This window comes from Eretmochelys imbricata, chromosome 24 (assembly GCF_965152235.1).
Source record: "Eretmochelys imbricata isolate rEreImb1 chromosome 24, rEreImb1.hap1, whole genome shotgun sequence".
Taxonomy (NCBI): Eukaryota; Metazoa; Chordata; order Testudines; family Cheloniidae; genus Eretmochelys; species Eretmochelys imbricata.
In genome coordinates this window covers 21050711-21074833 of record NC_135595.1, presented here as the reverse complement: position 1 = coordinate 21074833, position 24123 = coordinate 21050711, and the positions used below count along the sequence as shown (strand labels likewise).

The window sequence follows — 24123 nt, the reverse complement described above, 5'->3', positions numbered from 1 at the left end:
TCGCAGCTGGTGTCCTGGAGAACCCAACGACCAGCGAGCCCCACCCCTCCTGGGTCTGCACAGGGATCTGGGCCATAGGCAGGGCGAGGGGCTTCGTCCCTGGGACCCTCACCCAGCTCACCCAGCCCCTCAGCCTCTGAGGCTGCACCACCCAGGGCCTGACACCAGTTCTCTCTGTGCCAGGATCTCGCCACCCCAGGAATGTCTCCCCATTGACCATCACCATCCGCTCCCACTGGGGGTTCGAGGGGCCTGGCCCCAGGAAACTCCACACAGACATATAGGTCAGGAGTGGGAGCCTGTCCACCTCCCCACCCATCTGGCTGACGGAGTCTGTGGCCTTGGGACCCAGCAAGGGAGCTAGACACCAGGGCTTTTCCGCAGGGTCCCCCTGGTTCAAATCTCCAGCCTGCTCAAAGGCAGTGAGGTGGGAATCCACATCCCCGCCCCTCCTTAACAGGGGCAGCAATTTAGTCTCGAGGTTCCCTGCAGAACTGGCCCCCCGGGGTCTATCCCCACTCACCCCTGGGAGGTCCCCTAGGCCTCTCCGCTCCCCCACCGCCAGTTCATGCTGCTGCTGCTTCTGCAGCTCTTTCTCGGGCTCTCGCTGTCTCTCACAGTCCTCTTGCTCTCTCGCACTCAGCTCCAATCCCGTCCGTCTCCAATCCCCGGATGGGGAACCTGATCTTGAAGACCCCCGTCTGGTTGGGGACAGGAGTCTTGGGGGTGCCTGGCTCCCACTCCAGCTGCTCCCAGATCCTGCTATAGCCCCATTTGGGGTCAGGAATCTGCTCCTTAGAGCGGTCATCCTCCTCCAGCTGCACAATTAACTCTGCTTTGGTGAACTTTCCAATGCGCAACCCTCTCTTTCTGCACAGGGTTACAATGTCCTTCTGTGAGGCAGCAGGGAGGGGGGAGTGTTGACCTGGGAATGTGCCCTGGGGATGGGAGACCTGAGAGCCTGTCACCTGAGCCGGGAGGGGGAGGTGACACCTCTGCCAGGAATGTGAAGACAGGCTGCAGGAGAGAGCTGCTGGGGGGGGTTAGTTTCAGTTTGGGGCTGGGTGGAGGAACACAGGGAACCCCAGGGCTGGGGTCTAAGCTCCCTGGCCCCCCGAAGGACTTGACTAAGGGGTCCTGGTTGTACCCACAAGCTCTGTTTGGGACTGTTCCTGTTGTCCAATAAACCTTCTGTTTTACTGGCTAGCGGAGAGTCACGGTGAATCGCAGGAAGAGGGGTGCAGGGCCTGGACTCCCCCACACTCCATGACACAGTTCCAGAGCATCGCCCAGGGACTCCGTGACGGGGGGTTTATGGTGTGTGTGTTGTGGGGGGTGTGGGGGGGGTTATGGTGTGTATGGGGTGTGGGGGGGTGTATGGGGCTGTGGGGGGGTTATTGGGGGGCGGTGGGGGGTGCATGGGGGTGTGTGAGGACAGGCCTTCTGTATCAGCCCCAGGCTCCTGGCAGTTCACCCCAGGCCCGTGTGACTCAGTCCCTGGTGTGGGGCTGAGTGGGGCCCTTCCCCTGCCCTGCCCCACTCTGGGTCACAGCAGGGGAAACGCCCTCAGCTGAACGGCTCTTCCTTGCGGGGGGCAGGGGGCAATGGCCTCCCTTCCCCCCAGCTGGCCGTCTGCACCTTGGTTGACACCTCCCGTCACATCAATATGGGCCCAGGATGAACGGGGCGGAGGGGGGGGTTGTTTGGCCCAAAGCGACCGGGTGGGGGGCTGGAGGGGCTTGTCCTGGCCCAGCTGCTGCTGGTGAGACGCTCCCCAGGACCCTTCCTCAGCAGGTCCCTGGAGCGCCAGGTCACGGCCCTGCAGCAGCCAAAGGGGCGTCCACGGAGACCCCCCCAGCCGGCCTGCACCGAGCTCAGCCGTGGGCAACGCTGGGGGGGGCCTTGGGGTCACGCCTGGAACCGTCCCCCGGTTCTGTCCCCTTCGGCGCTTGCTGGGGCGTGAGCGCACTGAGCTCATCCCTGCGGCCAGGGAACGGCGCCCCGTTACCCCCAGCGCCGGCTCCCACCGGCCGAGCCCCTGAGTCCAACCGGACACGAGCCCCGTGCCTGGGGCGGGGACCCGGCGACCAGCCCGTCCTGTGCCCGGGGTCCTGCCCGTCCCGTGTCGCTGTCCGTGTGTCTGTCTGTCGCCCCAGTGTCCTCCCATCCCTGTGTCCGTCTGTGTGTCCCCACACCCAGGACCTGCGTGTCCCCGTGTCCGTGTCTGCTTGTGCCATGTCCCCGTGTCCCACCCCCAGCGTCGGCCCGTCTCTGCCCTCCCCCCTCACACCGGGCTGTCGTGGGGGCAGTTTTGACATTTTGTTTTATTACAAACAGCGTCAATCACGGTACAACCCCCCCAGTCAGCCAGTCCCACCCGCTGCGAGTGACACCCCCCACCCCGCACAATCATCGCACCCCCACCCCCGAGCAACACAACCGCCCTGCACCTTGGAGGCTGTCCGACAGCAGCAGGCTTGGGGAGGGGCACGCGGAGAGCTGGGGTGGAGCTGGGGGGCACAGAGCTGTGGGCTGAGATGCTATGGGGTGACTCACTGCCTCACCCCTGCCCCGGGGCTGCCCAGATCCACACCCCGCGCCAGCCAGCACCGACAGCGCGGCCTGGGGTGGGGGTGTCACCTGTTATCCTTCAGCCCCACACACCGACCATCCCCCTCTGCATAGCACACCCCCTCCAGCCCCGACCCCTGTGCAAAGCAGAGGTGAACCCAGGAGTCCTGGCTCCCAGCCCCCTGCTCTAACCACTCGACCCCCCTCCCCTCCCAGAGCCCCTCAGGAGTCCTGACGGCTCTCACCCGGGGAGGGGACCACACTCATTGTGCCCAGTGAGCAGTGACCCTGCATGGGGGGGAGGGGGTAGGTGGGACTGGAGCTGCCCCCCAGCAAGTCCTGCATGGGGGGGGGTGCGGCAGATGCTCCCCTGGGTGGGGGTGGGGGTGGGAGGGGTGGGGGGGGTGCAGTAATTCCCGAGAGTCCCAAGCAAATCACAGTAATTTCTTTCTGATTTCCGAGTAGACGGTGCCGCTCTCTGGGGCGGGGCTGGGGCCCGGGCAGCGGCTTCTGGTCTCCTGCGGTGAAGGCTGGTGTACAATCCTGAATATCTTCGTTACCCTGGAAGACAGGAAAGCCAGATCAAGGACTGCACCAGGGAGAGAACCCAGGAGTCCTGGCTCCCAGCCCCCCCTGCTCTAACCACCAGACCCCACTCCCCTGCCAGGGCCAGAGATAGAACCCAGGAGTCCTGGCTCCCAGCCCCCTGTGACGTTATTGACATAAGCTGGGACCGTATAGATGCAACCAAAGTCCTGTAGTGGCACCAAATCTTGTATAAAGGGGTCAAAGGAGGCGTCTAAGACAAGCTTATGGTTGGCTGGTTAGGGTGATGCTGTCTGTGTGCGTGTATCATTTTTGTATTTAAAGCTGTAAGAACTGGCTCTGTCCTGTCTGTATTTCAAACTCGTGCTGTGCTTCTGGGTGACACCCCAGACAAGTTGGGGTCAGCTCTGCCCAGCCTGCTGGACGGCCCATTAAGGACCATCAGCGACACACCTGACCCACTGAGAGAAGGCAGACATGCCTGGGGACTCAGCCAGGCAGGCAGGGCCCTGCCTATGGACAGGACTCTGGGGTTTTTCCAGGCCATGGGATGGACAGATTGTCCTTGGGACACAGAAAGCAGAGACCACATGGCAAGAGACTACACAAAGGTGCTGCAGCTCCTCCATCTGGTCTTCAGTCCTGTTTCCGACCTCTGGAGGGACTTGGCTACAAACAGAAACTCTGAAGAAAGGACTGAAGGACCCATCCCAGCTGGGGATGTTCTCCAGCTCACTTCATCGGATGCATTCAGTGGAAGGATTGGCAACAGCGTGATTTGTGGGTAAGATCAGATTTGTATATTGACCTGGGTCTGGGTCTGGGTCCTTTGGGATCGAGGGAACCTTTGTTCTTTTACTGGGGTGTTGGTTTTCATCACCGTTTGTCCCCATAATGAGTGGCACTGGTGGGGATACTGGGAAACTGGGGTGTCGGAGGGAATTGCTTGTGTGACTTGTGGTTAGCCAGTGGGGCGAGACCTAAGTCCTCTCTGGCTGGATGATTTCAGAGTACTAGCCGTGTTAGTCCTCCTCGTTCCGGCTGGCTGGTTAGTTTGCCTGAGGGGTGGAAAAACTCCAGCCTCGGGCTGTAACTGCCCTGCTTTAAGCACTTTATCCTGAATTGGTACGCTCACTTGGGTCCCACCAGAACCAGCATCCTTACACCCCCCTGCTCCCCTCCCCTCCCACCAGCAGGATAGAACCCAGGAGTCCTGCGGCTGGACATGAAGGCTCCTTACCAAGGTAGGTTTGTTGTCATCGACACCCTGGTCTGAAGGACAGAGACAGGAGACAGACGGGGTTAGAAACATGACAGTCCCGGGGCGCAGGCCCCCCCCCCCCAGCCAAGCAGTGACCCACCCCCCAGGGGCAGCAGGGCCCATGCAGAGTTAGTGCCAGCAGGCAAAGCAGGACCAGCTGGGTTAGCGGCTGCAGCCGGCGTGGGGTCCTCAGGGTGGGGGGCTCCTTGCACCAGGGTGGTGAACCCAGGAGGGGGAGGAGGAGGGGAGGGAAGGAAAGGGGAAGCGGGCATGAGGGGAGTGGAGAAGCGGGGGGGGGATGGGGAGGGAAAATAAGCAGGGAACCCGTTGGCCACGTGACCCCCAGCCCGTGTCTCCGCGGTGCAGTCCCCGATTCCCAGCACCAGTGGGTTGGGTTGGGTTGGGTTGGGGAGGGAGGGGAGCAAGGGGGGGCTGACAGAGGAAAGGGGGTGGGGGGATCGGAGAAGCAGGGAACCCCAGGCCCCAAGTGCCCCCTCACCCCATCTCCGCAGTTGCTCCCGAAGTTCCCGACACCGGGGGTGGGGGGCACCCGGAGCCCGCGACACCCACAGCCCAGAGCAGCCATGGGGGACCCGGGACCCAGCCCGGGGGAAGAGAATCCCAGACGGGCTCTTGGAAACTGGGGTGGCTGCGATGTCACTTCCTGTCTGGCCGGGGAGTTTCCCATCATGCCCCGGGGCTTGGCCGTCCATCACACTGTGGCATGGGGGAGTGACAGCAGCACTGGCAGCGGTGCAGGCCCCGCCCACACAGCTAGCAGGCCCCGCCCACACAGCTCACAGGCCCCGCCCACGCGGCACATGGCATGCAGCTGCGAGGGGCGGGGCTGCTACTTACTGTGGGCGGGCGCGGCCTGGCCTCCGACGGGCGGGCGCTGCTTGGGCCCCCTGGGGAAACAGCAGATTCCACATGACGCCGGGGGGGAGAATTGCGCCGTCCCCCACGCCAGGGACGGGGGCAGCAACCAGCCGGCTTCCCCACAATGTGGGCTGCTCCCTCCGGGATGTGCCCCACACTCAGCCCCTGGCTCTCCCTGCAGGGATGGGTAGCTCCGGGGTGGCTCAGGGCGCTGGATGCCAGCCTGGGCAGGGACTGGATCCTAGGAGACCTGACACTGTTTCCAAGAAGCGTGTGGGGCGAGATCCCATCCTGGGGGGCAGAGAGGTGGAAGGACCCTTCACTACAGAGCGAGTGACAAGCAGAGACCCTGAAGTGCAGAGACCTGGGCTGGGGGGCAGAGAGAGTGACCCCCTCCAGCACCCAGGGGCAGCTCACAACCCCTCTCCTCACGAGTACTCGGGGCAGCCCCCAGCCCCAGGGACCCCAGAGCAGAAAGTAGAGCAGGCCCCCGAGCAACGCCACCCCGGCCAGCGACCCGATGACGATCCCAGCGATGAAGTTGAGTCTGGAAGAGATTCGGGGGGAGAAAAAGGAGGTGTATCAGGGAGTCCAGGCATGACCCCCCGCCATGTCCAAGGCTTCCCAATGCTGCTCTCTCTTGGTGCCCAACGTGAGGCCCTGGGGGCTGGAACCGCCAGCTGCCCCTCCACCCTCAGAGACATTGGGGGCAGCTCAGCCAGGGGTCCCCTGAGCAGGGGTCTGGACACAGATAATGGCCGACACCCTGTTTCCTGGCCACTGATGGCCTGGGCCGCTCCTCTGCAAAGGTGCCAACTGAAGGGGCTGGAGAACAAAGAGATCAGGTGGCCTCCTGACCAGGGAAAGAGAAAAAGGCGAGAGGAGGGGCAGGAGAGTTTCAGTTTGGAGCTGGCTGGGGAAATGGAGGGGGGCCCAGATGGGGCTTTGGCCTCCCTGCCCCCCAAGACAGACCTGACTGAGGGGTCCTGTTCTCTGCACCTACAAGCTCTGTGTTAGACCATGTCCCTGTCGTCTAATAAACCTCTGTTTTCCTGGCTGGCTGAGAGTCACGTCTGACTGCGAAATTGGGGGGCAGAACCCTCTGGCTGCCCCAGGAGCCCCGCCTGAGCGGACTGGCCGTGGGAAGAGCACGGAGGGGCAGAGGAGGCTGAATGCTCCGAGGTCAGACCCAGAGTGGGAGCCGGGGGAGCTGTGTGTCCTGCAGAGGAGACTTCCCCAGAGTCCTGCCTGGCTTTCTAGGGAGCAGTTCCAGAGCATCGCCCGGGGACTCCGGGACACAAGTTGCTCCTGTTCTCGTTAGTGGCAGTGGCATTGAGAACCCAGCCGTAGCTCGGCGCTGGGATGGAGTTGGCGACGCACAACAGGGTCAGAGGGGTCCCCAGGGGCGTGTCGGGTCCTGGTGCGTCTATCGTGGCAGAGTCTGGCCCGTCTACACAGAGAGAGACAGGGTCAGTAGACGGATGGCACCCGTGAGAGATCCCCGTATTAACAGCCCCAGTGCCCCACCCCAGAGATGGCTGCATCTCCGCGGCTGGGCGATGCCGGCAGGGCCGGGGGCAGCGTGGCCGGGGGACGGGGCTGCAGTTACTCACAGGCCACCGTCACGGTGCTGGGCTCGCTGCGGTCGGTGCTGACGGGCTTCCTGATCTCACACTGGTAGGCGCCGGCGTCGCCCTGGGTGACACCCAGCACCGTGAGGGTCCGGTTGTCAGGGGACAGCCCCAGCCGGTCACTGGGCGCAAGGGACGCCCCGTCCCGGAGCCAGAGCAGGGTGTCGGCACGGGGGGAGCTGTTACACGTGAGGGTGAAGGTCCCGTTCTCCGGCACCTGGGTTTGGTTTGGCGTCACCGTGGGCCTGAGAGCATTTCTGTGCAGGGAACAGAGAGAGCGTTACCGTGTGTCCCTGCCCCTCCATGCGGGATCGGGGCTGCTGTCCTGCGGGACTGGGGCTAGGGTGCTGGGGTTGCCACCCTGTGAGGTTGTGGGAAGGTCCTGCAGTGTCCTTTGCCCTATGCAGAGCTGCGGAGACGGGCAGTCACCTTCTGGGGTCTGGCAGAGGGTCCCTCTCCCCAGCGTCGAGTCTCAGTTATTGGTGCCTCCCTGATGCTCTGGCTCCCGGAGTCCTGTGATTTTTGGGAGACTCTCGGCTGTGGTTCGAAGGGAGAGTGACGCTCCGGCTCCCAGGCTCCGGCCCGACAGCAGGATTTTCAAGCCGATCCCGTGACAGTTCAGGCCGGACTCAAGGTCGCGACCCCACAGGTCTCTTGGTGCCACCGGACGCCCCGTGGGCACAGCCCTGTGCCAGGTCCTTGCCGTCCCCTCTGACCCGGACAGAGCTGCCCATCCCAGACCCAGGCCGAGGGGGCACACCATGAGCAGTCAGCCAGAGCCGATCTCACTGACCCCGGGGAGATCGGGGAGACTCAGTGGAGCGAGGGGGCCAGCCCCCAGCCTAGTGCTGCCCCATATTCCCACCCAGCCCCATAGCTCAGCAAGTGCCTCACAGCCCCAGATCTCCCCACGACCCACGAGAGTCCGAATGGGGAGGGGGCGTCCGGACTCCAGCGGCAGGGCCAAGGAAACCCCTCCAGCCTGTACCCCCTGCCCGGGGGGGCCAGGAACATCCCCTCCCATTCTTCCCTCAGGGCACCCCCGCATCCCCCTGTCCCCCTCCGAGCTTCTTCCCCCCCCCGGGTTGGTGCACGGAGTGACAGGCGACAGGGGACGTCCCATGCAGACAGGGAGCCCGGCTGGGGACAGGACAGATCCGGAGTAGCCAGGGCGCCGGCTGGACAGACAAGTGAGTGTGGGGCGCGGTGCCCGGCTCCTCTCCCTCCACCACGATCTCTGCACTCGCCGTGAGGCCGGTGACGGGGTTGTGAGCCTGGCTCTCGTACGTGCCCTGGTGATCTAAGCTCGTGAGGTTAAACATCAAGTTGCTCCTGTTCTCATTAGTGTCGGTGCCATTGAGAACCCAGCGACAGCTCGGGGCTGGGACGGAGTTGGAGACACACGTCAGGGTCAGAGGGGACCCGAGGGTCAGGCCGATGGGTCCTGGGGGGGTCTATCCTGGTGGAGTCTGGCCCGTCCACACAGAGAGGAAGTGGTGAGGGCACCAGCAGAGCAAGGTATAAACAGGTGCCCGGGGTTTCTCACCTGGGAACTGGCTCAGGGCTTGTCTGCAGCACTTCGTGAAGACGCTGGGGGGTAGGGGGGTTTCGGAGGCATGGGGAGGGGGCCGGGGAGGGGAAGAGGGGTGTGACGCTGTCTAACCAGACAGATCAGCTCAGGCTACGGTGCAGCGACGAAGGGCTGTCAAGAGGTCCTGGTGCGTCCAAGCCGTTCACTCGCAGGTGTAGATTAAAGGGAGACGTCGGTGTCTTGTCTGCACTGATCTGTAGCGTGTTGGTTCATGAGACGTTACCCTGCACGTCACTGGCCCCCAATCACAGGTGTCTCGGCGTTTAGGTGGGACTTCACCTGAGGTGCGAAACTGCCTGAGACCTAAGGAAGGTCGTTTCTATCACATGGTATTTACAGGGCCTTTCCCAGCAAGCGGGGTCGAGGCCTCAGAATTGCCAGTGAAGCAGCCTGTTAACTCCAAAGCAGGAGCCGTCGAGGGAGAGTGGAAATGCCCAGCCTGCCTGCGCTGGCTGCTCACCCGCGCCCACGTGGGCGAAGGGCCCGGCAGCTTGTCGCTCGCCCGGGAAGAAGATCTATAAACACGGGGCTAAGGGAAAGATCCTGCGTCTTGGGCCTGAAGAATTCGGAGCCACAGGACAGAGGTCCCAGGACCCTTTTGGGCCACGCTGAGAGACGTACGGAAAACGAGCAGAGCATGCAGCCCGGCTGCCACTGGACCGACAAACCCGGAGTCGCTGTGATGTACGGCACCTGCGTGAGCCTGGCAGTAACTCGTCTGCAGCTGGGAAATCTTTGGGTAGTTTAGTCGAGACAGTGGCCCCAGCATTGTCTTTGGGGTGAGGTGAAAAGCATCCACTGACCGGGGTAAGTGACGGGCCTTTGGGTCGGGAGTGACCCAAGGGGGTGACTCTGGGGTTTAATAACCTCTCCTCACGCAGCCCAGTTTGCGGGGTGGGAAGATTGGCTCCTTGGAAACCCTGCTGCAGTGATGCGGGAGTGCACACTCGTTACTGGGCGGGGGAAATCTAATCACCGAGCACACCGCCAGCTGGGGGGTCTGCCCTGTTTTCTGACACTCTGCCGGAGACTGGCACTCGCAGTGGGGAGCCGCTCCAGCCAGCACGACAAGGGGGACCCCTGGGGGTCTGGCACATCGCAGGGTCCCTCGAGGGGCTGCTCCGGAGCTGGGGGCGCAGCAGGGGGCCTGGGGCTCCGTGACACCATCCCCCGCTGGGAGCTGGTGGCGCTGGGTGGGGGCGGCTGACAGGGAGACACTCGCACAAGGAAATAAACGGCAAATGTCGGCACAAACAAAGAGCGAAGGAGGAAGCAGCTGGGCAGGTGCAGCTCCCCTCCCCCGGCAGGGCTGCCCCGGGCAGGGAGTGGAGCCACGGGACAAAGTCCCTGGCATCCATCAAAGACACGGCACGTCTGGCTGGGATGCAAAGCCAGGGCGGGCACACGGCAGGCGCCCATGTGGCTGGCATCCCGCCTCCCCGAGCCGTACGAATCCTGCAGCGGTCCCCCTGCCCATACAGCTCTCCCCTGGGGATCCTCTAAGCCCTGACCCCTGCCAAACAGCCAGAGGTGCCGGGATCTCAGTGCATGGGGGAAACAAGCCACTTCCAATAAACGCCCAGCGCTTCGCTGACATGAGCAACCGAGTGTGGGACCCGGAGATGGGGGAGCACAGAGCACCTGGCATGGGGGGGGGGATGGGGGGAAACTGGAGAAAGGGGGATGGGGGGCATGCAGAGCCATGGGCATGGCAGGCATGGGGGAAATCGCATCCAGTCAAGACCCCGGATCCAGACAGTGAAGACACGGCCCCAACCAGGAGCTCGATTTACATCTTGTGATTTACACGCCGATCTCATGATCGTTTTGGTCCACTTCCAAGGTCCATGAGCTGCACGGCTGCCAGGTCGGGGCAGTGAGCGACAGGAGACAGGCAGGAAGCTGGACAGGACCAGAGCGCAGGGGGATGTGGCTGGACAGACAGTAAAATAGCTGAGAGCGCCCAGTGCGGGGAGTGGGATCGGCTTCAGAGACAGGGAGGGCCCAGGGTGCAGGAACGGTGCTGACCCGCGGGGCTGGTGCACAGAGGGACAGGGGACAGGGGACGTCCCATGCAGACAGGGAGCCCGGCTGGAGACAGGACAGATCTGGTGTTACTGGGGCACCGGCTGGACAGACAGTGATGCAGCTCCCAGGGCTCAGTTTGCCAGTAGACTGAGGCCATCGTGGGGGCACGGTGCCCGCTCCTCACCCTGAACTTGGATCTCCAGGGTGGCGTTCCTTGAGCTGAGGGGGAGGACAGTGTTGGCCACACAAGTGTAATTCCCAGAGTGGCTGACGCAGAGATTGGTGACCTGGAGCTCAGAGCCGGAGCCGGAGCCGCTCACCTGGAGCTCACTGAAAAGCCAAATGTACACTAGAGCCGGGCTGGGGTGGTCTCGGCAGAGCAAATTGAGGGCGGAGCCCAGGCGCTGGGCACAGACAGGCAGAGACGGCAGCGCGGGCTGCGCTGAGGAATGGAATCCGGAGCGATGGACGATCCAGATTCCGGACACCTGGGAACGGCCCACGGAGAAGAGACCCCACGGGGGTGAAACGGGAACTGACCGGGCACCGAGAGAGCCGGCGCTGGGTGCAGAGCCGGCGAGAGCGGGCGCACGAGGCGCTGATGGGAGCGGCCGGTGGAACGAGTGACCGGCTGACGGCTGATGCAGCTCTGGCGAAGCACAGACGCTCGGGGGTTAGACCAGGCCTGGCCAGGAGGGAAGAGCAGGTGCTGGGGAGAGCCCAAGAGAGCCGGCACCCCCTGCGCGGATGGGCGATATCGGCGCAGTGAGGGAGGGAGAGGACGGCCCCGAGGGGTGGCGAGGGGGCAGGACAGAGCCGCACCGACCCGGCTGATGGCAGACGGGGTGTTGGGGGCAAGGCGCAGGCAATGCAGAGCGACGGGGTCATTCATCAACGGGCCACAGTCCGGCTTCGGATCCCGCGTCAGGAGAGACGGGGCCAGCGACGCGGGAACGAGTCTCAGACTGGAGCCCCGGGCCCGGCTGCTGAAAGGGCAGCGTGGACAGCAGGGCTGGAAGATGGTGACAGGGCACGGTTGGATCCAGACTGGAGACAGGCGGGAGCGTCCCCCAGAGAACAGAGCCTGAGGGGTGGATCCAGGCCAGCCCCAGAGCCCTGGCTGCAGAGACAGGGAGATCCCAGCGCGCGGGGGACGATGCTGACCCATGGGGTCGGTGCAGGGAGTGACAGGGGACGTCCCACGCAGACAGGGAGCCTGGCTGGAGACAGGACAGACCCGGGGCAGCTGAGCGCCGGCTGGCCAGACTGACAGAGCCCCAGCACCCCACGTGCCCAAGACAGAGGCAGGCGAGGGGCACGGTGCCCGGCTGCTCACCCAGCACCGCGATCTCCAGGTCGGCCCTGTCGTAGCAGCGCGTGAGGACGCTGCCGGCTCTGGGGTTTCTGTGCCCGAGGGGTTCACAGAGAGACTGAGGATCAGGAACTCGGACAGCGGCCCCTCTTCCTGGGTCTGCATCCCACCGTGACACCACGCGCCCCCCACGGCCAGGTTAGTGTCCGCGACCCAGGGCAGGCTCAGATTAGAGCCCGCCGCGTAGAGCTGCTGATCGGGGCTGATCACGGGGGTCAGGCCCGAATGGAGCAAACACAGGATGGTCGCGCACCTCCACAGGGCAGGGAGAGCCCCAGCACCCAGCACCAAATACCCAGAGCTGGCGCCAATGCCCAGGGCTGCCCCAGGGCCCAGGGACCCGGCCTCCTGAAGGAACACAGTGGGAACCAGATTGGAGGGCGAAACCCCCGCTCCTGCGCTATGGGAAGATCCCTCGATCGACGGCTAACTCGGGGCTGATCCGTGAGCTGGCTCAAGTACCCGTCAGGCCCGGGTGAGGGATGGTCTGAAGCGTCTCCAGAGGCTGATACGGGTGGTTATAAGCCCCCTGCTGAGCTGCTGGGCTCTGTGACGACTGATCCCCTGGTCACTAAATCAGGGGCAGAGAAGAGCCACAGAAGCGATTCTGGGGGGAGGTGGGACCAGGCTCACAGAGGGAGGGGCTCCAGCGTCTCTGCTGTGGGGCAAGGACCCCCCACCCCCGCTGCTCTCCCAGCTCTTCCCATCAGACCCCGCCCAGGGTTCCCACCCCAGACTCAGCCCATCGGGGGGCCCCACGCTCCCTCCCTTCATCCGGCCAGATGCTCCCCAGGAAAACAGGGGTTTGCAGCTTCCCAGCCCTGGCCGTGCTGCAGGGCTTCTGTGCTACGGGGCAAGGGGTCGGGCTGGGGGGCTCTGGGGGCAGGCAGGGGCTGTCAGCCTCCAGCCAGATGTGCTTCGGCTGCGGGGCTGGCAGGGCTGTGTGGCCTGTGCTGGAGAACTGCCCTGGGGCAGAGCTACCCTACACCAGGGATGGATTTGGTCCATTGTGTTTTAGCAGGTTGATCTGTTACCTGGATTATGGTAACACACAGTGGCTGATTGTTCCGGGTGCCCCTCAGACCCCAGCTGAGACCAGGGGCCCGTCGCACCGGGCACCGCCCAGACCCCGACCCAGATCAGGGCCCCTCGCACTGGGCGCCGCCCAGACCCCAACCCAGACCAGGGCTCCGTCGGGCTGGGTGCTGCTCAGACCTCAACCCAGACCAGGGCCCCTCGCGCCAGGCGCTGCACAGACACAGGGAGACGGCCCCTGCCCTGAAGGGCTCTCAGGCTAAGCGGCCAAAGGCAGGATCACTCTCCATGTTACAGCTGGGAACCGAGGGCTGGAGAGCGGCAGGGACTGGCCCAAGGGCACCCAGGGAGTCAGCGGCAGAGCTGGGAATCGAACCCAGGAGTCCGGGCTCCCACAACCACAGAAAGATGAAACTCCAGGTTCTTTGCTGAGTCCCACGGGGCAGCAGGCCCAGGGGGCAGTCGATGGGCACATAGAGCAGGAAGGTTCCCTCCCAGGGAAGCGGCGCAGAGAGATCTCCGGGGCTACCCAGGAGAAAGCAGACCAGGCCAGAGGAGGCTGGAGCCCGGAGCCCAGATGCCCCGGTGAGGGGCCCGACAGAGCAGGGGGAGCCGGGAGGCTGAGGCACAGCCGGGGATACTCTCAGAGCGAGTCGATGGAGATGAGGTCGCTGGTGCTGACCCGGCTGGAGGCTTCGCACGACCAGGCCCTGGTGTGACCTCAGGTGACGCTGGCCAGGGTGAGGGTGCGGCTGTCCGGGATCAGCGCCAGGCACTCGCCCAGCCAGGGGGCTGCCTGGCCCTCAGCCAGCCTGGCGCCGGGGCAAGGGGAGGACACGCAGACGAGAGCTACGGTGTCAGCGAACTCCACCGGGCAGGGTCTGCGCACCCCGCCTGGGGCAGAGCCAGCAGAAGGGGTGGACGGGACAGAGGGCTCGGGGGGGGCAGCGCTCTCCCCCCTCCAACACCTGGCACGAGGAGTCCAGCCGCCCTCGCACCATCTCAGGATCCGCACAGGGACACGCAAGAGCCTGCCCCCCCGGCCCCCTCTGAAAGCAGACGGGCCGGCTGCTCAGAGACACAACTTCTTTCTGCGGCTACTTCCCTGGGCAAGCAGCTGCTGGGAACGGGCCCCATGGTGATTAACCAGGGATGGGGAGTCCTGGCAGTCACCTCCCAGGGGTCCCCCATCATCCACAGCAGCAGGGCTCCCTCTGCCCCCAGTTATCATGTGTGTGTGTGGGGGGGGGGGGTAGAAAACACAAACAGGCCCCACGTGCCCCTGGAAACTGAGGCACAACGTGACGACAGCTCCTGGCTTCCAAACAGTGATGGGCACTGGCTCTATGGTGGCACGGGAGGGGGCTCCTGCACCCCTGATACTTGTCCCACAGCCCCCGTCAATCTCCCGATCCCACCCGCACTCCCACTGGGGACTGGGCAGCAGCGCTGGACTGAGGCAAGTGGGACCAGGATCAGGTCCTGTGAGCGTGCTCCTCCCCCCAAAGTGGGAGGGGAACTGAGACTGAGAATCACATGGTGCGAGCCAGGGGGCGGGGCTTGCACTAGGGTGTGTGAAGATCTTTGCACTGATCACACTGCAAGATGGACTCCAGCGGCAGGGGGGCAGGGTGTGCTAGAGAGAACCGCCCCAGAGGGAACGGCAGCCCATGGACACCTGGGGATGCAGGGGGTCTGGGGGGCCCAGAGTCTGGGGTGGGAACCACCAGCCAAATACAGAACCTTGATCTCGAGCCCTGGTGCCCCGATCCTGGCCCGAGGTGAGGACACACGGATGAGGCTGGGGGAGGGTCCCAGAGAGCCCCAGCTCCCCATGGAGCCAGAGGGAGAAGGGGTGAATCTGCCCCTTTCAAATACCCCAGCGCTCAAGAGCGGGTGTCACACCAGCACTGGTCACACACAGGGAGCGGGGCCCTGGCACTCCCTGGCACAGATGTGCCTCCGAACCCCAAGCACAGACCCCCTTCCCCAAACCGGACTCCCCCCCATCATGGGACACCACCCCCTCACACCCAGCCTGGACCCTCCTCCCATGCCCTGAAACCACCCCCCCTCCACTGCCCCCCAGGGCCAGCCGTTTCCCTCCCCCCAGCGCCAGGGGCCACGTCCCAGAGCGCCGTGAACAGGGACTTGTGATGGTGCAGCCTGTCCCCCTCCCCACCCCCACGCCCCCGCCTGCAGCCCGTCCCCCCCCCCAGGCAGAGCCGTCAGAGCCAGCTCCCCGGGGCAGCACGACCCGGCTCTGCCATGGAGACGCTTCTCCCCCGGCAGGTTAATGCTCACTCAGGCTGGCAAGGCAGAGATGTCGGGATGGGGGGAGACACTAGGGGGGCCCGGAGAGGCTGTGGTGGGCAGGAGGCAGTGGGGTGGGAGGGCACTGGGATACCAGGATGGGGTGGGGGGTGCTAGGGACACCAGGGGGAGCTGGAGAGGCTGGGACAGGCAGGGGGACACTGCAGACACCAGGGCGGGCTGGGGGCACCAGAGACCCTGGGGGAACTGCGGCCCCAGAGCTTGACCCCTCCGTGCCCAGAGCAGGGCCGATGCAGGTGGCATGAGGGAGAGCTCCCCCCACAACACACATAGCCTCCCTCACCAGAGTGTGCCCCAAACCCCAGGGGATCTCAGGGTCTCTGGCCCAGCCCTTGGCCCCTTTGCCACTGCTGCCAGTGAGGGGCTGGATCCTACTCAGGGGCCAGAAACCGAGCTGGGACCCAGCAAATCCATTTCACCCTGGACCCTGAACGGGCATCGGTGGGAACGGCGGGTTCTGGGGGTGCTGGGAAGCCCAGGGATCCCCCTATGTCCAGTGAGGCTCAATCCCACACTGCTGGCACGTCAGGGAGAGGCAGGACGGGGGGGACCCAGAGCCCCACATTTCTGGGGGGCACCATCTCCCAGGAGAATCAAGGGGCAGGGAGTCCCAGGCTACCCCACGGTGTCTGTGTTTGGGGGCGGGTTCCCCCAATGTCCCAGCCAGGCTCATCCCCGGGGGAGAGGCCCAGAGCCCATCGCTGGGGCGGGGACGGGGAAGGGGCAGGGCCCGGGGGTGGCACTTACCAGAGACTGGCAGATGCACTGTGGTGGTGAGGCCAGGGCTAGTCGGGCTCTGAATATCCACCGTGTAGCTCCCGGTGTCATTGAGCCTTAACCCCGCGATGTGCAGGGCGCAGTCCGGCCCCGCTGTCTCCCGCCCCGTGTGGGCCGAGTCGTTGGTCTGGACGGGGGGTGTTCCTGGGAAGTAGGTGAGGATCCGGCTGCTTGGATCCGTGGTCGCTGATCGGTACCAGATGCAGGACACGAAGTCCTGTGGCGGATTCTGGGGGGCCAGGCTGACGCCCCCTCCCACCGCGGGGCTCGGCGGGGTGAGGACGATGGTCAGCGGGGTCTGGGCCGGCGCCGGCTGGAGGCAGGAGCCCAGGACGGAGGCTGCGGGGGAAGGAGAGTCTCAGCTGGGCAGCGAGGGGCCGGGGCGCGGGGGGTCAGTCGGGGTCTGGGGGGGACACAAGTAGCGAGTGCCCGCCCAGGGGGGACCAGCCGCCCGGCTACACCCGGCCAGAGAGCGCGGGGCCCGGGGCAGACCCTGGGCCGGTCCCTGCCCGGCCTCCAGACCCAACCCCCGGCCGGGGGAACCGCCCCGGGCTCCAGCCGTCGCTCCCCAGTCGCAGAGCAGAGGGCGGGGTGCGGATCGGGCGGGGGGGGCAGGAGCTGCCGACGGCTCCATGGAGATGGGGGGCATCCCCAAAGCCGCTGAGTCAAACATGTGACCCCCCCGGCTCTGACACCCCCAGGTCAGGGTGGGGTTAGAGCGCGGGGTAAGTGGGGGAGGGCTGGCGCCCCCATCCCACTGGGACAGGAAAGAGGGGGGATGAGCTGGGGCGGGGGGGGGGAGTCCCCTGGGACGCAGCTACGGGCAGGGAAATCTGGTGAGAAAATGCCCAGAGCCCGGAGGGTGCGAATCGGAGCTGTCCATGGGACACAATATCCCCCCACTGGGGGCTGGGCCCGGGGAGACAGACAGAGAGAGGGGTGGGGTGGGGATAGGTAGGTGTGTGGGGATGGACAGGCAGGCAGGCAGATTACAGTCGGGTGATTGGTCTCCCTGAGGCCAGGATCCGACCAGACACCCAAGAACAATGCAAACAGCAGCTGTCAGGCAGACGGGGGCGGGGGTAGGCTCCCTGGGGGGCCACAGGGGACCCCGTCCTGGGACTAACACCCCCGAAGGGGTGACCCCCACCCTCTGCCCCAAAGCTGCCAAGCCCGCCCCCCATGCCCTGCTCTCACCTGCCAGCAGCAGCCCTTTCCAGGGGCCGCCCCATGCGGGGGGGTCCCAGCTCCCAGACAGACGCCCCATGGCCCTTCTCCTCCCCGGGGATCGCTGCCTGCCCTGGCCTTGGAGAGAGCCGAGTGTGGGTACCCCACCGGACGCCTGGGTTCTCTGGAGCAGCTGTGCCAGCTGCCGGGGCTCCCTGACTGAGACTCTGGCCAGGCGGGGTGGGGACGAGACAGCTCTGGTCCCCACCCTCCTCCCCCTCTCTGGGGGCAGGGCTAACTCCGAGCCAGCCTGTGACGAAGTGGGACTGTTCTTAATGTTTCCTCTGAATAGTGTGGGGGTGCCTCAGTTTCCCTTAGGCAGTTCTTAAGTATCTAGGGGGTTGGGTAAGGGTGTATGATCATTGCAGAGCCCTACAGGGCAGGTGTGTGCAGGGGTCTGGACACAGAGAATGGCCGACACCCTGTTTCCTGGCCACTGATGGCCTGGGCCCTTCCCCCCTGCAAGGTGAGAGCTAAAGGGCTGGAGAACAAAGGAATCAGGTGACCTCCTGGCCCGGGAAAGGGACAAAGCCCAGAGGAGGAGGGGCTGGAGGGAGTTTCAGTTTGGGGCTGGCTGGAGTGAAGGGCAGACAGGGTTGTCTGGCTCACTGCCCCCCAAAATGGACCCAGCTGAGGGGTCCTGTTCTCTGCACCTACAAGCTCTGTGTTAGACCATGTCCCTGTCGTCTAATAAACCTCTGTTTTCCTGGCTGGCTGAGAGTCACGTCTGACTGCAGAGTTGGGGGGCAGGACCCTCTGGCTTCCCCAGGACCCCGCCTGGGCAGACTCACTGTGGGAAGCACACGGAGGGGCAGAGGAGGCTGAATGCTCTGAGGTCTGACCCCGGAAGGTGGAGCCGGGTGAGCTGTGTGTCCTGCAGACAGGCTGCTCCCCGAGAGGAGACTTCCCTAGTGTTCTGACTGGCTTCATGGGGAGCAGTTCCAGAGCATCGCCCGGGGGACTCCGTGACACAGCCCCTCCCACCTGCCCAGCTGTTTGTGTCCCTGCACCTGTGGGTCCCGCTCTAGGGCAGGGGCAGCTGGGAGCTGTGCAGATCCGGTCGCCCCATCGCAAAAAAGAGATACTGGAATTGGAAAAGGTTCAGAAAAGGGCAACAAAAATGATGAGGGGGATGGAAGGGCTGCCATGTGAGGAGAGATGAATAAGAGTGGGCCTTTTCAGCTTGGAAAAGAGACGGCTAAGGGCGGATACATGCAATCATGACTGGTGTGGAGAGAGGAGATAAGGACGTGGTATTTACTCCTTGTCACAACACACGGACTAGCGGCCACCAACTGAAACTAACAGGCAGCAGGTTTAAAACAAACAAAAGTAAAGTATTTTTTCACACAACGCACAGTCAACCTGTGGAACTCCCTGCCAGAGGATGTGGTGAAGGCCAATACCATAACAGGGTTCAAAAAAGAACTGGATAAATTCATGGAGGACAGGTCCACCGATGAATGGGCGACAGGAGATGGATCACTGGGCAATTCCCGGGTCTGGTCATTCCCTCGGGCGCACCCAGCACTGGCCGCTGTGGGCAGACAGGACACTGGGTAGATGGACCTTTGCTCTGACCCAGTCGGGCCGCTCTTCTGTTCAGTACCGGGTCTCGGGGATAACTCAGGGGACCCCGCACGCTGTGGCTGGCCCAGATCGGACCGGCAGAGAGTCACACTCAGCACAGGTGTGTCAGCACGTGGGGCCACACTCACAGAGAGACACACTTGCCCAGTCTGGGTCTGTGCAGCACCCAGTACAATGGGGGGCAGGGGGCCCGATCTCTCTTTGTGCAGTGACCAGAGCGATGGGGCCTGACCTTAGCCGGTGTCAGTGCAACGCCCCGCACAACGGGGAGCCATATCTCCATCAGGGTCTGTGCAGCGCCTGGCACCGGGGGCCCCGATATCAGTCCGGGGGGGTCTGGGCAGCGCCCGGCACCACGGGGCCCCGATCTCAGTCTGGGGGGGTCTGTGCAGCGCCCGGCACCACGGGGCCCCGATCTCAGTCCGGGGGGGTCTGGGCAGCGCCTGGCACCACGGGGCCCCGATCTCAGTCTGGGGGGGTCTGTGCAGCGCCCTGCACCACGGGGCCCCGATTTCAGTCCGGGGGGGTCTGGGCAGCGCCCGGCACCACGGGGCCCCGATCTCAGTCCGGGGGGGTCTGGGCAGCGCCCGGCACCACGGGGCCCCGATCTCAGTCCGGGGGGGTCTGGGCAGCGCCCGGCACCACGGGGCCCCGATCTCAGTCCGGGGGGGTCTGGGCAGCGCCCGGCACCACGGGGCCCCGATCTCAGTCCGGGGGGGTCTGGGCAGCGCCCGGCACCACGGGGCCCCGATCTCAGTCCGGGGGGGTCTGGGCAGCGCCCGGCACCACGGGGCCCCGATCTCAGTCTGGGGGGGTCTGTGCAGCGCCCGGCACCATGGGGCCCCGATCTCAGTCTGGGGGGGTCTGTGCAGCGCCCGGCACCACGGGGCCCCGATCTCAGTCTGGGGGGTTCTGTGCAGCGCCCGGCACCATGGGGCCCCGATCTCAGTCTCGGGGGCTGAGCAGCGCCAGGCGTGATGGGGTGCTAATCTCCCTTTGGGGGTTCTGGGCACTTCCCGGCATGACGGGGCCCTGATCTCACTCGGGGTCTGTGCAGCGATGGCGCGATGGGCCCCGATCTCGGTGGGGTCTCTAGGCGCGCTGTGACAGACACATTCGTGCTGTAAACGGCGGGCCCCCATGCCCCAGGCGACGCCCAGGGGCTGGCCAGGCCCAGACTTGCCTGGGATGGTTCTGTGCTGACTCACACAGCGGGCACGGAGCTGTCCGGTGGGAGGGGCCCTGCATGGGGGTGGGGGGGCAGGATCTTCCCCCCTCCCCCGGCTGGGGGCCCTGGGGTTTTGTTTCCAGGGAACCGGAGGGGTGGGGGGGTTCCTCCCATTTCAGTTCCCATGCACTGACCCCCCACCCCCAATGCGTGACGTGTCTGAGCCCAAAAGTCCCCCACTCCAAATAGGATACAGCCCCAACCCCCGGGTGCCCCTGCCACCCCACCCCCAGCCCTCCGGGTGTCCCCAGCTCTGCACACCCCAGGCCCCCCCAGGCCCCACCTGGGAAGCCCAGCCCCCCTGAGTGCACCCTGGGGCACCCACTGCCCCTCATGCCCCCTGCAGTCTTCCCACCCCTGGCTGAGGCAGCCTGCGCCAGCTGGGGGCTGGCCCCAGACTCCGGGTGGCACCGGGACCGGGTGGGGGGGTTCCCTCTGGGGGGTTATTTGCTCTGTGCCCCATGCCCTGGGGAGGGGGAAACAGGGGTTCAGATCCTTCCACCGATCCCCTCCAGGGAGCACAGCGGACCCCTAGCCTGGGAACCCCCCAACCTGCTGCTGCAGAGGTACCTGGAGCCACAGTCCCACAGCGCCACCCAGGGGGGAGAGGGAGAATGGGCACGAGGGGGGTGGCAGCACCCAGGGGGGAGAGGGAGAATGGGCACGAGGGGGGTGGCGGCAGCCAGGGGGGAGCGGGAGAATGGGCACGAGGGGGGTGGCGGCACCCAGGGGGAGAGGGAGAATGGGCACGAGGGGGGTGGCGGCACCCAGGGGGAGAGGGAGAATGGGCACGAGGGGGGTGGCGGCACCCGGGGGGAGAGGGAGAATGGGCACGAGGGGGGTGGCGGCACCCGGGGGGAGTGGGAGAATGGGCACGAGGGGGGTGGCGGCACCCAGGGGGGAGCGGGAGAATGGGCACGAGGGGGGTGGCAGCACCCAGGGCGTGGGGTTTATGCTGTGTCCCTCCTGGATCATCAAGCGGGTTCCCTGTCTCGCCCTGGGCGGGCCCTGTGTTCCCCCAATGCAACTCCTGGGGAACAGGGTGTCCTAGGACTCCTGGGTTCTATTCCAGCGCTGGGAGGGGAGTGGGAGCCAGTGGGTTAGACCCGGGGGTGGGGCTGGGGGCCAGGACTCCTGGGTTCTATTCCAGCGCTGGGAGGGGAGTGGGAGCCAGTGGGTTAGACCCGGGGGTGGGGCTGGGGGCCAGGACTCCTGGGTTCTATTCCAGCTCTGGGAGGGGAGTGGGGGCTAGTGGGTTAGACCCGGGGGTGGGGCTGGGAGCCAGGACTCCTGGGTTCTAGTCCAGCTCTGGGAGGGGAGTGGGGGCTAGTGGGTTAAACCTGGGGTGGGGCTGGGAGCCAGGACTCCTGGGTTCTATTCCAGCGCTGGGAGGAGAGTGGGGACTAGTGGGTTAGACCCAGGGGTGGGGCTGGGGGCCAGGACTCCTGGGTTCTATTCCAGCTCTGACTCTCATTTCCCCGAGCTGGGGGGTGCCCGGGGTGCCAGGAAGGCTCTGGAATGGGGAAGCCCTGGGGCACTTGCATGCTCTGGGAATTGGCCCAAAAGTTACCGTTCTGCACTAATCCTTCCTGCTCGGTTCCCATCAGTCGTCAGGGTGACAGGACAATGGGTCCCTCCCGCTGGCCCAAACCGCAGCCAATGGGCGCCGGGCTGGCAGCCCCGGGGGTATAAAGGCTGCGCGAGCCCCAAGCAGCGCTGCCAAAATGGACCGAATCCTGTGCCTCCTCCCGCTGCTGCTGTCTGTAACCATCACAGCCTGCTCGCCCCATGTGCCAGGTGAGAGGGGACGGGGCCCTGTGTAAACAGCCCCCACGCCCCACCCCAGAGCCAGCTGCACCTCAGCACCGGGAAAGGGGGTCCTGTGTAAACAGCCCCCACGCCCCACCCCAGAGCCTGCTGCACCTCAGCACTGGGCAAGGGGGCCCTGTGTAAACAGCCCCCACGCCCCACCCCAGAGCCAGCTGCACCTCAGCACCGGGCAAGGGGGTCCCTGTATAAACAGCCCCCACGCCCCACCCCAGAGCCAGCTGCACCTCAGCACCGGGCAAGGGGGTCCCTGTATAAACAGCCCCCACGCCCCACCCCAGAGCCAGCTGCACCTCAGCACCGGGCAAGGGGGCCCTGTGTAAACAGCCCCCACGCCCCACCCCAGAACCAGCTGCACCTCAGCACCGGGCAAGGGGGTCCCTGTATAAACAGCCCCCACGCCCCACCCCAGAGGGGCTGCATCTCAGCACCGGGGGAGGGGTTAGCTTCCCTTCTCCTGTCTGACGCAGGTGGTGGACAAGGAGCGGAGGGGGAGCTGAACCCCACCAGACAGCGCGCGACCGGAGCAGGACTCTGTGACTGTCCAGGTCAGTGTCCCTTGTCATGGGGTGAAGTTGGGTTGGGGAGGAGCCACCCCCCCCATGTGATGTCTCCTGTCATTTCAGGCTGGTCGGGATCACGGCGCCAGCTCGCAGGAGACCTCGGGGTTGGGGCCAGACACAATGGGCTGTGCCCGTGTGACGGCATCGTCCCCCATGGCCAAGGCAGGGGTGAGAGCCGCTCCCAGCGTTGGGGGTGGGGGGTGGGGGGGGGGGGTTGGGGGAGCACGGCCAGGGAATGGGATCTGCTAACGGGGCAGGGGTAGAGTTAGGGGCTAGTAACGACAGAGGCAGAGAACGGCACCAGGGAACGAGGGACGGGGATTTGAGTCTCATTACAGGGTGCAAGGAATGGGGTTTGGGGCTGAGGTGGAGGGGGGCAAGGATTGGGGGATGGGATTGAGGAGAAGAGGGGAGGGATTGGGCTCTGGTAACAGGGTGCAGAGAATGGCGTGTCAGACGGGGTGGGGTGCAGGTCTTGGGTCTGGTAACAGTGCGCAGAATGGGGCAGGGGATGAGGTCGGGTTTGAGATTGGGATCTGACACTGAGGGGAAGAAGAGGATGGACTGGGGTCTGGTAATGGGGTGCAGAGAGGAGGTTTGAGATTGGGATGGGATGCAGGGATTGGGGTCTGGCATTGAGGGGAAGGGAGAAGGCTTGGGGTCTGGCATTGAGGGGAAGGGGGGTCTGGGGTCTAGCTGGGGGAAGGCAGGAGACACCCCTGCTAAGCCCCCCCACTCTCCGTCTCTCCCGCAGGGCGTCACCCCCAGGGCCGGGGGAGACGGGGCCAGCATCACGGCCGCAGACAGCAGCGGTGCCGCGGGATCCCGAGCCGATGCCGGCAGCCGGGCCTGGCCAAAGGGCTGCTGCTGCCCCTCTAGCTGCCCGTCCCCGGGGCCCTGAGCGGAGCCAGTGGAGGGCATCTCACCTTTCTCCCCGTGTCATAAACATACAGCTAAGGGTCGTATAAAATCCCTCCTTTACCTGTAAAGGGTTGATAAGCTCAGGTAACCTGGTTAGCACCTGACCAAAAGGACCAATAATGGGGAAGATACTTTGAAATCTGTGGGGGAAGGTTTTTGTTTTGAGCTGTGTTTGTTCTCTCGGGAGACAGAGAGACCAAGCAAGTAATCCAGCTACTAGTGAATGATCCGTCTAAAATTACAGGAACAAACAAATAGCAAGGAAATGCATTGGAGTATCTTTTGTTTTAGCTTGTGAATTTTCCCTGTGCTTAGAGGGAGGTTTATCCCTGTTTTTTGTAACTTTAAAGTTTTGCCCAGAGGGGAATCCTCTGTGTTTTGAATCTGATTACCCTGTAAAATTACCTTCCATCCTGGTTTTACAGAGGTGCTTCTTTTACTTTTTTTTCTTTATAATAAAGTTCTTTTTTTTTTAGAATCTGGTTGTAAGCAGGGGATTAGTCCCGCTATTGTGGGGAACTTTCCTGGCTTCTGCACGACGCCGGTGAAGTGGGCTAGCGAAAGGATCTGAGTCCTCGCTCCCACTTCCTTTACCCAGTGGCCTCCCTTTCCTTGAGGACTCCCCTTCCACTCTTCTGTCTGGCAGAGTCCTCGTAACCCCAACAAGGCTGGGCCCAGGATTCCTGGGGGGCTTGACCCCCAACCCTGCTGTGGTCACCTAGGACAGGGGCTAGTGTGTCCC

The 24123-nt window shown here is 64.5% G+C and overlaps 1 protein-coding gene across 2 annotated transcripts; it reads right to left on the bottom strand.

Moving 5' to 3' along the window:
- Positions 1 to 2350: 2350 nt before the first annotated feature.
- LOC144279395 (cell adhesion molecule CEACAM8-like) lies at positions 2351 to 17439 on the bottom strand. Of its 2 annotated transcripts, XM_077840883.1 has the most exons (5): positions 17223 to 17438; positions 15996 to 16364; positions 5237 to 5286; positions 4358 to 4389; positions 2958 to 3132 (listed from the first exon to the last, which is right to left on the bottom strand). In XM_077840883.1, the coding sequence occupies exons 1-5, from the start codon at positions 17290 to 17292 to the stop codon at positions 3006 to 3008; spliced, it is 648 nt and encodes a 215-aa protein (XP_077697009.1). In that variant the 5' UTR covers positions 17293 to 17438; the 3' UTR covers positions 2958 to 3005. The 2 variants fall into 2 exon arrangements, with proteins under 2 accessions (XP_077697008.1, XP_077697009.1); XM_077840882.1 differs by lacking the exon at positions 5237 to 5286 and having other exon boundaries at positions 2351 to 3132; positions 17223 to 17439.
- Positions 17440 to 24123: the final 6684 nt, after the last annotated feature.

What these genes read in the sequence shown, in the direction of transcription:
- LOC144279395 (XM_077840882.1), bottom strand. Translation starts at nt 17,292, where the DNA reads ATGGGGCGTCTGTCTGGGAGCTGGGACCCCCCCGCATGGGGCGGCCCC. An exon ending in GAAAGGGCTGCTGCTGGCAG is followed by an intron (nt 16,365 to 17,222) that starts GTGAGAGCAGGG and finishes CTTCCCCCGCAG; the next exon opens with CCTCCGTCCTGGGCTCCTGC. An exon ending in AGTGCATCTGCCAGTCTCTG is followed by an intron (nt 4,390 to 15,995) that starts GTAAGTGCCACC and finishes TCTGTCCTTCAG; the next exon opens with ACCAGGGTGTCGATGACAAC.